The sequence below is a fragment of the Onychostruthus taczanowskii genome, unplaced genomic scaffold, assembly GCF_017590055.1.
Source record: "Onychostruthus taczanowskii isolate IOZ18803 unplaced genomic scaffold, ASM1759005v1 scaffold171, whole genome shotgun sequence".
Lineage (NCBI taxonomy): Eukaryota > Metazoa > Chordata > Aves > Passeriformes > Passeridae > Onychostruthus > Onychostruthus taczanowskii.
The window spans coordinates 382,840-396,832 of NW_024498918.1; the positions used below are offsets into that span (position 1 = coordinate 382,840).

At 43.8% G+C, this 13,993-nt stretch overlaps 1 protein-coding gene across 4 annotated transcripts in view; it reads left to right on the forward strand.

Moving 5' to 3' along the window:
- LOC121333593 (lethal(3)malignant brain tumor-like protein 1) overlaps positions 1-13,993 on the forward strand; it is a 41,377-nt gene that overhangs the window by 3,046 nt on the left and 24,338 nt on the right. Inside the window, exons 3-11 of one of the 4 annotated variants that reach the window (XM_041400101.1) lie at positions 5,518-5,626; positions 5,926-6,034; positions 7,367-7,424; positions 8,451-8,626; positions 9,701-9,805; positions 10,440-10,575; positions 11,067-11,158; positions 12,106-12,257; positions 13,017-13,093. In XM_041400101.1, coding sequence (XP_041256035.1) covers positions 5,565-5,626; positions 5,926-6,034; positions 7,367-7,424; positions 8,451-8,626; positions 9,701-9,805; positions 10,440-10,575; positions 11,067-11,158; positions 12,106-12,257; positions 13,017-13,093 — 967 coding nt within the window. In that variant the 5' untranslated portion in view covers positions 5,518-5,564. The remainder of the gene's footprint in view (positions 1-5,517; positions 5,627-5,925; positions 6,035-7,366; positions 7,425-8,450; positions 8,627-9,700; positions 9,806-10,439; positions 10,576-11,066; positions 11,159-12,105; positions 12,258-13,016; positions 13,094-13,993) is intronic. The other 3 variants (XM_041400102.1, XM_041400103.1, XM_041400104.1) reach the window with 3 other exon arrangements.

Here is a 13,993-nt window from a genome sequence, read left to right on the forward strand (position 1 = left end):
ACCATAATCCATATGTTATCATGTGCTTAGGGGAAACTTGGAAGGGCTCTGTTGTACAAATGAGCAGGACAAACTCCTGAAAACCCAAGTACTTCATCTTGTGGTCCTGTGGCAGAACCTAGACAAAAAGTGTTTGCTTTTCCTCTGTATCAGCCAAAGCATCCCTCTCCTTTCCTAGATCCTTTTCCCACTCTAATCTTTCAGAGCAATCTTTTCCTTGATTTGTTGTTAAAATTTTTCCCTCTTAATGGGAAACAAAAATTAGTAAGAAGTGTAATGGGCAGCTCGGAATTTTTCAGTTCTGAATTTTGTCTTTTTTTCCCTTCACTGACATAGACAGTCTCTTCACGGCATTAAATGCTTGCTGGTGGCTACTGGCACTTTCTTTTGAGGCATTGGTACAGTTCCATTGCAGGCTCTGAAGGTTCATTTCAGTCCCTAACTGATGAGGCTGGGGTTTTAGTTGGTAATGCTGTTAGTTCAGCCTTGCAAAATATTGCTTGCCTGAGGTGAGTAACAGGTTTTGATGGGTGAGTAAAGCATCATCTGTCATCATCACAATCAAGTACAGGCGAGGTGGCTGTGTCTGAGCTCCTGAGTGTTCTGAGCAGTTCTGACTTTAGTTGTGCTGCAAGGAGTCATGATGGGTTTTGTGTGTTTGTGTTTAAAGTGCAGCTCTGTTCCTCACTGATGGCACAGGAGAGCCTGGCAGATGTCACATGTCAGGTGTCAGACACCGCTGCAGAGCTCCCAGGAGATGGGAGGTCTCAGAGCCAGTTTGCACTGAATGAGAGGAGCAGCTCTGCTCAGCTCCTGCCCTGTTTCAGGGCAGAAAGGTGATTTGTAAATCAGTTATTCCCAGAACAGCACAGTATTAGATGGTTCCCTTGATGCCAGGTGCTTGTTGAATAGGATTTTACCTCCTGGTCCATGGAAACTTAGCCAGAAATACTGTAAACTTCATGTTAATACTTGATTTACAGTCTTTGGGTTTATTGCACCATTTCATTCCTCACCAGAGAGAGACACTGAAATCCTCATGTCATTGGAAATTATCCTGGCAGCACCTGAAATGGGATTTCTGTTGAAATGTTTCTCTTCCCATCAAGTCTGATGGTGTTTATAGAAGTAGAGTGAACCCCCATCCACCCATTTAGCCTTCACACTCACTTTGAGTGAGTGCTTCTTGTTTGTTTTTTTGGTTTTTTTTTTTTTTTTTTTTAAATTTTTTATCCCCTGGCAAAGGTAAGATGTTTTTAAAAGTGAACTTTTACCCTTTTTGCTTCTTGTATTTTTTTTTTTTTTTTAATTTTTCATCTCCTGACAAAGGTAAGATGTATGTTAAAAGCCAAAGCTGGTTTTCTACAGTAACAATGAGGTGGTTTCCTAAGCCTGCACTGGTTCAGGGGCAGAAATGAGATCAAACCCTGAGTATTTCTGACCTCTTCCTATGGATTCCCTGTCTAAAGATAAAGCATAGAGGTCTGGGTGGAAGCATATTAATTAGGCTTCATTCTCTCTGCCAGCCTGGCAATCATTTATAATTTCATAAATCTGAATCTGCAACTTGGAACTGAATGACTCATCTCAGTTTTGCAGTATCTTCTTTTGCCTTAATGTTTCTGAGACTTAAAATGCTAAAGATGAATAGAAATCACAAACTGGGACAAACAAGGAATGTTTGGGCCTGACTATGGTTCTTCAAAATGTTTCATGTTAGTTTCTGCTCTCCTTTTAATTGCCCCATTTGCTGCCTTTTATTGGATTGTCTTGATTTTATTGCAGATTTTACTGATAAGGGAGCGTTATAAGAAAAGCAATTTCTTTATTATATTTTTGTGTTGGTTTTACTGGATTTATAAAATGCAGAGATGAGAAAGACCAATTATTTTATCAGGACTTCTCTGGTTAAGTTCAAGATTATTTTCTGCATTGTGATTTTTGACAGTTTTCCTGGCCCAGTTTGAAGTAAATTCTCCAAGTTAATTACTTCTGTCCAAGTAACTTTCAAACTCCTTCTCCCAGAGGGAGCTTTGTAAATAATCTTGACGCTTGAGCTTCTTTATTTTTAAAGCCTGAATGCAAAGAATAAAATCTAAAAAGGGATGGGCTTGCCTTTGTTGAAACTGGCAACCAAACATTTGCTACAGACAAATGTTCATAGATGTACAAGGCTACATCAAATATTAATATATTAAACACCACCCAACACAAGCTCATTGAGTCCAGTTCCTGCCTCTCCCTGCAGCCGGGGGGATGTGGATGTGTTCTGTGACCCTGAACACGGACACCGGCCGCAGATGTTCCACACCTGCAGTTCCAATAAACCAGTGGAAGCTGGGGAACTCCTGCAGAGGTTGTCCCAGAGATATTTGCTACTGCCATTTTCAAACATCTGTCCTGCTTTTGGCCCAACTAAAATAATCATAAAGAGCTGTGGTGGTGCTGGCATTGGAGCTGCAGGAATGCTGAAGTGTCCTGTGTTGGCCTGCATCAGGTCTGTGGGTCTGCCTTTGGCTGAATTATGCTCACACTGAGCCTGTAGGTAGGAAGTTGAGCACCTGGAAGGCTTCAGGTCAAGAATGGAGTTCAGGGGCAAACAGGGCTGTCATGAATCAGAACCAAGGTCTGATGGTGACAAACCTGGGGTTCTGTGTTACAGGAGGGGGAGTGGCTGTTGACCTTCATTTGCAAATGAAGGTATTCTGCTGTTCTGTTCCTTTGTGCTGAAAACAAATACACACAATTGCCTTCAAGGCTGCAAGTTCTGAGTCTTGGGAAGGAAAATATCAATTTCCAGTGAGATAAATTTGAGCTGAAGGAACTTGAGAGCTCTGAAAAATCAGGTTGTTTTTACCGCATCAGGCATTCAGAATCGGGCCCCCATCGTTCAACCTGTGTTCATAATCTTCCTTTTCTTCCTCCTCCTCCCTTTGAGCAGTGGGGAAGGGCTATGAAGGACCTTAAGCTATGAGGAAACAATTCTGCCAGCAGATGTGAATAAACTTTCATGTTTGGAGTGTTCTGAGATCAGTGGTCTACACTCCCATAAAACATGGAATTGGTCCATTGACTCCTTTGGGTTATTTTGCAGTGGTGTGACTTTTTCCCTGTGTTCAATCCAAGTCATTACACTTCTGCTTCTTACCCAGCAGTAACATTCCATTGCAGAAACAGCTTCACTTTTATTGATTCCTCCTAATAGCAGAGAATCAACAAAGCACCACGTTATTTATTAGACTGAAAGACACCAAATAATAATGTGTTGTTTTATATTAGATGATCAAGTGTAAGAACCCTCAGTACCTTGGTTAGTGGATCTGGTTGGAATGTTCAGCTGGAACACAATAACTGGCTGCCCAGAGAGCTGCTTTATCCTTAAGGTGCCAGATATAATTTTTTTTCCTGTTTAATCCTTTTTCCTCCTCTCCCTGCTATATTCCAGTTCTTGCATGCGCAAAATGCATTTTTCCTTAATACCATTCAGGAACATCTCTGGAAGGACAGATTATTTCTGGAGGGTTTGTGTGGATTTCATATTAGCAAACCTTCTCCACTGAGCTCTGTTGTGTAAAGGAAGATTCAGCCCTGATAGTAAAGTCTGCATTTCCAGAACTTAGGAATGAAGAATAGAGCTGTGTGATGAAACTGGAGGTTTTCCCCGTGATCGGCCAGGCCTCACCCTCTGATCAGAGACTGTTAGTAAAGATGCTCATTGTTTTTCTAATACAAATTTTTGTGTTCTGGGATTTGGGTTGGGCTTCCCCAGCTCACCTGGCCACAGGTGCACTGTGAGATTTTGGCAGGAGGGAGCCCCAGGCTCCGTCTGCACCGGTTTGTGCAGGGGCATCACTGCCCTGGAGACCTCTGCTCCTGCAGTACCATGGGCACCTTCCCAGCTCCTGGGCACAGGAACTCTGTCTGGAACAGCATGTGGAGCTTGGGCATCTCCTTCCACTGTCCTTCTGCCATGGCACTGAGCTGTCCCATCAGCCTCTGCCCCTGGAATCTGCACCAGGATGCTACTGCTCCTGAAGTGTTTGAGGGAGATGAACAGGATGGAATCCTGCAGGAAGCTGAGTCCACTTAGAATTATCATTTCTTCAGAATGGGACATTTCTCTTTGTGTTGAAATGAAATGATGTTCTGTCTCCTTGGTCTGCAAAGAAGAATGTGAGCCTTCCAGAAGCAAGTCCAGCATCTTTGAAGCTTTAAGAAATACAAGCTTTAGATAAAGAGAGGGAAGAACATTTGGGATGAAGCTTTGATAGGGTGCTGGAGGCAGGATCCTGAGGCCAGGAAGCACACAGGAGTAGAAGGTGGGGCTTCTCCATTCAACAAAGGAGCCCTGTTTCAGAGTCAAGCAAATGCTTTCAGACTGAACTTTCAGTGAAGTGCAGATGGCTGAGAAAAGGTCTCAGACTAATGAAGTGCTTGGAATAAAAGCTTTGGAGCAGAGCTTGCAAATGCAACCACCTTTGACTTGCCTCTTTCATTCTGGAGTTCAGTAGCTCCATAATGCACACAATAAGGAAGATCAAGGAATGGGTAATCTTTGCAGCTATTGGCTCATCAGAAAGGTGGTTTTTTTAGTTTAATTTTTTTATGCTTGGTTGCATTTACAGGTCAGGAGTAATAAAAGATGCATAGTGACACTATTTAACACACTTTAATAATTTTATCTGGACCAGTAAAGTGTTCCTGCATGGCCTGTGTTTTAAGCTCCAAGGATGAATCTCTGAAGTCTGCCACGTATCATGCCTTTTCCAAAGCTGCCCTATGTGTGTCTGGATGGGTTTTCTGGTTCTGCATCTAGAATTTCTGTGATGTCCTTGGCAGGACAGGCTGAGTGTGTGCAGGGCTGTGCTGGAGCAGGGGTGAGTGTCAGACCCCTCCCTCCTTCCCAGCTCTGTCCTCCCCTTAGCGGCACAGGGAGATAGTAATGGGGGTTGTGGTCAGTTCATCACGAGGTTGTTTCTGTTGCTGCTCAGGGAGAGGAGTCAGAGTCCTTCCCTGCTCCAGCAGGGAGTTCCTCTTGTGGGAGACAGTTTTTCATGAACTTCTCAAAGTGAGTCCATCCCATGGGCAACAGTTCTCCACAAACTGCTGCAACGTGGGTCATTCTTTCCCGGGGTCAGCTCTTCAGGCTGTTCAGCATCACTTACTTTGTAAATCACCAGTTTCCTTTGATGAAATTACTCACTGTTTCAGCAGAGCTCCCTCACAATAGTATCAAGGAGTCATGAACGTTGGAAAAGACCTTTAAGATCATCAAGTCAACCAAAATGTGCCTGAGAGTACTATTGGAGACCAGTGCTCCAAAACAAAAACATTACAAATAAAAGGGGGTTTTCTCTGCCTAGCTGGTGTGGCAGCACACTGGTGATGGTTACTTCCCTCACAATGGGATTTGAGTGTCAGTTAATGAAAGTTTATAAAGGACTTTGACAGAACTCATTGCCTGAAAGGTGTTTTAACATTTTAATTTGATAGTTGTCTTTTTCTTTACTTCTGCAGTGCCAAGACAAGCCGTGCCCTGCTCTGATTCCCAAACCTGTGAGCAAATGGATTGCTTTGAGAATGGAAAGATTTGCAATCAAACATGCTCCCAGCAGCACAGGGAGAGGTACAGAAATCCCAGATTTTTCCCATTTTTTGTTTGAAAACACTTAAAGGTGTTGCTGTGAGTAGAATGAACCTGTCAGACCAAGTGTTACAGTTCTATATCCAGGAAATCCTGCAGACACCTTTCATTTCTTCAGGTCCTTAGCCCAGGCCTCCTCATTCCAAGATGTTCAGAGACACTGGAAACAGTGCAGGAATAATGTTTTAATTTTATATTGTTTTTAATTTTGGATGTTTAATGATATCAAAGACATTCCAGATGATTGCAGAAATGGGAAATAATGGAAATCTTACTACCAGCAGTGGCTGTCAAGTGGCTGAGGCTGGCAGACCTGTCAGACGTCTCCGGAGGAAGAGAAGATTGCCTCTGGATTCGGAGGATGAGGAGGAAAATGCATATGAGGATGAGGTAAATGAGGCTGCATGTACTTCCTTTAAGGAGAGCTGTGAAAAGCAGGGGCAGTTGTCTCAGAGTTCCTTGTGCAGTGACAACTGGGCTGAGGGAGCTTGTTCTGTACCCAGGGAATGGTCTGAGTCTGATCCTGATTTACATCAGTGATGGGGATATCTGTTCTGAGGAGTCACAGGGGTGAAAATAGCTCAGGTGAAGTGAAAGTCAGGAGTTCACAGTAATAACACCACGTGTCTCCAGAATAGCCACACTCGAATACTGGTGTGTGTAGATCAGTGTCAGACCACAGGGTTTGTTTGGGTTTTATTGCATACTTACATGTACTCTCACTGCACCACCAGAAACCTGTATTAGTGGTGTATAAACAGCAGTACCTCAGTCCTGATCTGATCTTTCCTTCAGTTTCCTGCAGCCCCTAACTCCCTCCTGGGGCCCCGTGCTCTGCTCCTGCCCATCAGTGCCTCTCTGAGCCATTTTATGTTTATTCACATAATGCAGGGTTCTCTATGGCAGAACAGGGGCAATAAAGCTGCAGCCTTTGCTGTTATGGGCAGTTTAACTCATTGTCTTGCTCAGCTTTTCTCTGGGATGTGGGTGAGATGTTTTAAGGGATGGATGTTTTCAGAAGTCCTTGCAGTCTGTCTCTTCCCCCTTCTCCTCGTTCTCATTAGAAACTGTGCCCCTGTCCCTTCTGGGGAGTGTTTGGCAGGCAGCTTTGTATGGCACATTTTGCCTGGTTTTGGTTTTTTCTGAGAAATGACAGCCTGGGAGGAAGCAAGCCCGAGTTTGCAAACACACAGAAGAAATGGGAATGATGGTGGGGCATGGAGTGTGACACAGAGAGACCACATTGTCTGGGGTGCTCATCTGTGACAGGAGTTACTTGAAGCTTCTGCTTCCTTCAGGGCTTCATCACTTCCTTTTTTCCCCCGTATCCATTCCCTTGCATAGATGGATGTAAGAAAGGGGAAGGAAAAAGGAGTGTTCCAGTAAGGCTGCTGATGTGAGCAGCAAATTCTGCATTGCAGAGAGCAGATCCTCTGTATTGTAATGGAGATTTTGGTCCTGTGCTGCTCTTTAACAGCCACATTTAAATGAACTTCAGTAGCATATATTAAATAACTTGTAAAGCACTTTGGGATACCAAGATCAGCATTATCTGTGTAACATTCCCTCCTGATGGTCTTTCAGGGTTGTTCAAGAGACAGCAATGCTGGCTAGTAGTCCTTTTAGATACCTGTTACATCCGTGTTGTACCTGCATTATGAGATGATCAGAGGGAGGGAAAAACAATCTCGCTAAACTTCTTTTTAACATATCTGTGTCTAGGAGAAGAATAAATCAAATAATATGAAAAGCCGCAGAAACACTAAACCAATAAAACAAGGTGAGCTAAGCTCATAGTCTCTTTTCTTTAATGTTTATAGATTTTTTTAGTAGCTATTATAAAGTGAATAATAATAAACAGAAGAATAAAGGACAGGAGAGCTCATTTCACATTCAGAACAGCTTATTAGGTACATAACCCTTTTACCACTGTCAGCTTCGGAGGTGTATTAGCAGGAGTATCCTGGATTTGCCTGCATGATGGATACAGGGTAAGGATCTGGAAGGAGCCAGCTTCATCCAGAGCTCTCTGAAGACAATAAGAATCTTTTTTTCATTAACTTTGGAGAGCTTCAGCCACAGCCTACAGTGCTAAGTAGAAAATAAATTGTAAACAACATGATTGATTGTAGATTATGAGTTAAATGTATTAAATACCTTAATATATGTAACTGGGCGGGAGAGTTTTAATATACATTTAGAATGTAATTTTCTGTGTGTATGACTGTGGTTCTACTAGAATGAATCCAAGTTGTTGTCATCATCTGGGAGCTGCCTCTCTAGTAGATTCATTGTGTTATTAGGAGGTTATAAATATATGTGTGTATATAAAAAATATTGTGAATTTAGCAAAAAAATCACTTATTTTATTTTAGGCTTATTTTAGCTGCAATTATATGCCTCTCTTTGCTGCCTGTTAGTTTATATTTAACCCCTTATTCCTCTGTGAAATGTCAGGAGGAGGAATTAATTCCCATAATTTTAAGTTTTTCTGTCTTGTCCGGACTTTCCCTTGGCACTTTTCCCTGGGCAGCTTGCCAGCAGTCCAGATGCCACAGTTCATTTGACCTGTGATACAATAAATTTTCATTTCCTGAGGAATGAGCACGGTTTTCCTATTGCTGAAATTTCCAAAAGCAAGCAAAAGCAAAGAGGGGAAGCAAAACCTTTCCTCAGAAGTTGAGTAACACTGCCTCTTCTGGGGTGCCACAGCAAACATGGGAGGAGAAGGAAAAAAGAGGAGCAGAAGCAGAGCAGGAGGCATCAGAGAGAGGCGTTAATTTTCTTGTTGTTTTTGATTAATTAGTGCTTCCTGGAAAGAAGAAGGTATGGAACTGGTCTTCCTACTTGGAAGAGGAACAGATGCCAGCTGCTCCCCAAAAGCTGTTCAGAGAGGTTGGCAGGTTTTTTCACACTCTTGCTGTTTTTCTTGGGCAACATCACAGGATTACTGGCAGTCACAGGATTACCAGCTCGGTGGAGGTGGGACTGAAGACCACCCTTAAGCTAGCACTTGTCTTTCTGAGTTGCTTTGGTACAAGTAGGCCAGGGAAACAGGCATTTACCCTGGGTGTCTCATCCCAAACCAGAGTGTAAAAAATGCTGGTTGAATCTCACAAATAAGCAGCAGCTGTTTGGATCTGATCTGCTCTGCTCTGGACCAGTTAGGCAGCTTCCAAGGATGGCTGGGGAGGGACAGCCTGCTGTCTGTCACATATCCTGTGGGACTGTACAGCCCTCCCAGCCTGTCCCTGTGGGAAGCCATGAGTCTGCTGGCTCAGGGAATGGTGTGGGCACGGTGGGGAGTGCCAGGAGGGAGGGTGGGCTTGTGCCAGTCACATGGCAGTGCCAGAGGCTGAGTTCAGCTTGGTGAAGCTGCCTCTGCACCTCAGCTAAATGTGCAGCTCCCAGTGGGCTCTCCAGAGCCCAGAGCTGTTGGTCCTGCTAGAAGGAGCTTAAAAGGAAGGTCCAGTCCTGCACTGGATCATTTGCAATCCCAGTTCAGGGTGCTTTTAAACTTCTACTGTATTTCAACTGTTTCACTTGGATTAAGACTGCAGATAAATGAAAGACACAAATGTTTTCTAGAATAACTGTAAAACTAGGCTGCAGATCAAGCCTGCCATGTCCCTTTCACCATTTGAAGATGACCAGTTACCTTTTGGTGAGAGTCTGGACTGATACAAAGTGATTGATTGTAGCTTTCCCAGCTCTTAGATTCTGCATTGAGCTGGGAAGGGGATTCTTTCGTGTTTGAGAAGAGCTCATTTCTGCATCTGCTCAAAGGTGTGTTTGTAGCTAATTGCAACAGTGCAGTGGTTTTGAGAGATAAATTAGAATAACGAGTAAATGTGAATTATGGTGATGGTGCCATTACTGATCCCTGAGCCTGTACCTGTCTGTTGGAGCCACAGTCACTTGGGGTGGGATTTTCTTCTCTGAGTTGAGCGTTTGAAGCCTGAAATATAAAAATTGAAGCCTTAAGTATGTTATGACTGCTCTGCAATAGATTTTGTCTTTAGGAATTAAAAACAAATGTTTCTTCCCCCCTCACAGTATCAGTCATTCCCACAAGGCCGAAATGGATTTAAAGTTGGAATGAAATTGGAAGGGGTGGATCCTGAACACCCCTCTCGCTTCTGTGTTCTCACAGTTGCTGAGGTAGTTGCTTTTCTTGTTTTTGATTCCAAAAGTCCCATGTACATCTATAATTTTTTTTCAATAAAAACTAGAAACATGAGAGTAATAGTACTTCAGTTAGTTAATTAATGGTAGGAGTTCAAGGTGACACTGAAAGAAAGGTGTTATGTAATTAAGGATCTTTGCCTGAAATCCTACTGGCATATTTTTGCATTTGTAACTAAGAATAGCAAACCTGTTAATTGCCTGTAGTGAACAGATATGAAAAAGAACAATGCCATGAGGCCCTATGGCTTAGTAAATAGAAACAAGTCAGAATGCTTTTATGCAGCTTCAGTTATGTGAAATCTGGGTTGATCTGGTATAGACATTTAAGTTCTGTGGCTGCTTTTGTACTCCAGAAATGTGTTCGTGGATAGGGCAGGGGCTCAGGGAGGTTCCACTGACCAGTTCTATTTCCAGCTCTTTGAAGTGGGGAAAGAGGGAGCATGGAAACTGGGAGAGCAAATTAGTTAAAATACAATTAGAGTTTCTGAGAAATAAATGCGATCCTAAGTTACTTTCTCTGTAAGTGCAAATATGAGGGAGTGTTTTATTAGTGATTATTTTTCTCCTTTGTGACCCTTGGTGATAATCTGAGCTTCTCTCACCGTAGGTGCAGGGGTACAGGATGCGGCTGCACTTTGATGGTTACCCAGAGTGCTACGACTTCTGGGCTAATGCTGATTCCTCAGACATCCACCCTGTGGGCTGGTGTGAAAAAACAAGCCATAAGCTGCTCCCTCCTAAAGGTATGACAAAAAATAGAGCAGTTTACAAGAAACCATAAATTCTACTAAGATATCCTGTCTCTGCATATTTCATTTTTAGTGTGATTTCATCGTGGAACTCGATCTGAGAGGCTAAAGGGTAGAGGTTTAACTAACACAGTGACTCACAAAAGAGCAAAATATCTTCTCTGTGATATTCCCAAAGACTGACATTATTAGTTACAGTAGAAACTCTGGATTGAATGTCTCTCTGTGCTTCAGAACTTGCTTCTTTTCTGTGTTCAGTTATTTCCTGCATTCAATTTCCTAGAAACATTTGAAGGTTGAGATTAATGATTGGACATTATGGTGAAAAAGAGAGAGCTGGTTTAGTTGAAATGCCCAGCCCCTGGAGATCATAGCAGGGCAGTTATCATGCAGAGTTCATATCCTTTACAGGTAATTTCCATTTCTGAAAAACCCACCAGAATGTACCAGGGCCATGTAAAACAATCTTTTTTTTCTCTTCCTAGGTTTCAAGGAGGGAGAATTTAATTGGACTACTTATCTGAAGAACTGCAAAGCTCAAGCAGCTCCAAAAAGCCTTTTTAAGACCCTCAGCAGTGTAAGTGGTGATATGGAATAGAAGGGGTTTCAATAGGTCTGGTGCTAAGTGAGTTTTGACCAGAATAAGTATGTGGTTTTAATATGCTTATGTCAGAGGTACAACCATAGTACAATCAGATGCAAACTACTTCCTGCTGTGTTTTATTTTTAAGAAGGAAAACTCGTACAATTTTTCTTTCTTTCCCCAGTCACTGACTTTCCAGAGAAAGAATTTGTATTTCCCTTCCTCCTTAATGCTGGAGGAAGAGATTTACTGAACCATTTATTAAATATATTACAGCTGTCTGTTTTACTGTGCCCCTACAGTCAAGATATTTGTGTCACTTTCATCTAGTTTAATCATTTCCAAAATAATTTGTGGATTCCAGCAGCATGCTCATGTGTGCCGTGGGATTCATTATGGAGCTGTGGATCTTGAGCATTTGTCATCCTTCCCCACTGGTGCTCTCTCAGTGGCTGTTAACCTCAGTTCCTGTGAAATCCTCCATCCCATTCCCATTCATGTTACTGGGATGACATGAAGCCCACGGGCTGGTGGATTGGAGGCTGCACATGAACAGTCACTGACTCCAGTAGGATCAGGGCCCAGCTCTGCCCTACTTTCCACTCAGTCACTTCATCTTCTTGAAGACTCTCCTAACTTTTCCACCAGTAAATGAGGATGTGCAATGCCCATTATCCTCAGCAAATCACTGCAGGGTGTCTCAGCCTGGGAGGCTGCAATGGTCAATGTACCTGGAAATGCTGGTTTTTTGAGCCACATTAGTTATTTTCAGTAATAGTCACGGCCAGGACTCACGGAAAATCATGTCTGCAAACCTCTTGATAGTCACTGTAGTGTGTTTTGGTCTGTGGGTTTTGGGGTCAAAGGAGTTTATAAGGGGGATTTCAATGGCTTGATCAAGAATGTGGCTGATTTCTCTTTCCTGGTGTCCTGTTCCTCAGCCTGTCACACCTTCTGGGTTTCGTCTGGGAATGAAACTGGAGGCAGTGGACAAGAAGAACCCGTCACTGGTTTGTGTCGCCACCATCACAGACATGGTGGAGAACCGGCTGCTGATCCATTTTGATAACTGGGATGAGAGCTACGACTACTGGTAAAAGACTCTATTTCTGATACATGTCTGAAGGTAGACTGGCTTTCTGTTAAATGCAGGCCCTAAAGTTGGGATCTTGTATCAGTTTTCAGGCATCTGAATAATTACTTGGGGTTTTCACAAAGTTGCCCGGTAGTTCCCTTCCTGTTTGGGTGCTGGGCAGGTCAGTGCAGAGCCACTGGGGGTTGCCTGAGCTGTCTGGGAAGCATTGGAAGCAAGAAAACTTGTGGTGCCTGAAGGGGCTCCAGGAGGGCTGGAGATGGTCTTTGGACAATAGACGGAGGGACAGGACAAGGGGAATGGCTTCCCACTGCCAGAGGGCAGGGTTAGATGGGATATTGGGAAGGAATTGTTCCCTGGGAGGGTGGGCAGGCTCTGGCACAGGGTGCCCAGAGCAGCTGTGGCTGCCCCTGGATCCCTGGCAGTGCCCAAGGCCAGGGTGGACAGAGCTTGGAGCCCCTGGGGACAGTGGGAGGTGTCCCTGCCATGGCAGGGGTGGAATGGGATGGGCTTTAAGGTCCCTTCCAACCCAAACCATTGCAAGATTTACTTTGTATTTCCCTTTCTTTTGGGACAGCTTGAATGCCTTGAAAATCCAGTGTTACACATTCTAACAAGGCAGTGCTTGTCTTCTACACCGTGATCACACCCACTGAAAGCATCTGCTCACCCAGCAAAGGCCTATCAGACAGCATTTGAAATCCTGCTTTTCTTTCTGCTTTCCATCTGACTGGTGCCAACTTTCCCTCTTTGATTCAGGTGTGAAACGAGCAGCCCATATATCCATCCTGTCGGCTACTGCCAAGAAACTGGAACCCCACTGACAACACCACCTGGTAGGTTGCAAGTGAGACTTACTTCCTGCCTTAGCCAAAAAACCTGCAAACTATATCTTCCACATAATTACATACTTGCAGGTTCCATGTTCGCTTCTGAACTCTTTACTGCCTGAACAATATTGTTGTTCCTGCTTTTTGCCACTGCAATTTATGTTGTTTCATAGTTCATTGAAGAAATCTGTCTCAGTTTGAAAAGACAGGTGTCTGTTAAGGAGGGCAGGAGCCTCTCTTGAAATGGAAAATGTAAACCACCCCCCTCCAAATTATTATAATTTTGAAATTAAGGGACTCTCAGGCAAAGATTTGGGAATTTTCTTTATTAGACAAAAAATAAAAATTAAAAGAAAATATAAAACTGAAAATGCAGTAATACAAACCAACCCTGCCAGAGTCAGAGCAGGCGCTGAGCCCTGTGGGTCAGGGCGGTGGCACAGTCCCATCCCATGGGGGCTCAGCTCTCCTGCAGTGCCAGCTGTGCTTCTGCTGGAGCAGGGATCCTGCACAAGGCTGGAGTTTTCCTCTGAAGCTCCAGGGCTGCTGTGGATGGGCCTGCTCTTCCTCTGGGAATGCAGGGCAGGAGAAAGCTGCTCCTCTGGGAATGCAGTGGGCAAAGGCTGCTGTGCTGTTCCAGGCTCAGATTGTATTCAGGTAGGAATGCTTGGCTCCTGCCCTGGGCGGAGCATCTCCCAGTGGGATGCTGGAATTTGCTCAGCCATGCAGGGACACTCAGTGGCCATGAACAGCAGAGATCTGCTGGAGGGAGGATTGGCTGTGGGAGAGATAAAGAAACCTGCCCAGAGAACAACAGAGAACTGCCCAGCTCTGACAGGTGGGGACAGAGCACACACCCCAGACACATCTTGAAAGCTAGGATAGGGAACAGGGTTTGGTAATTTA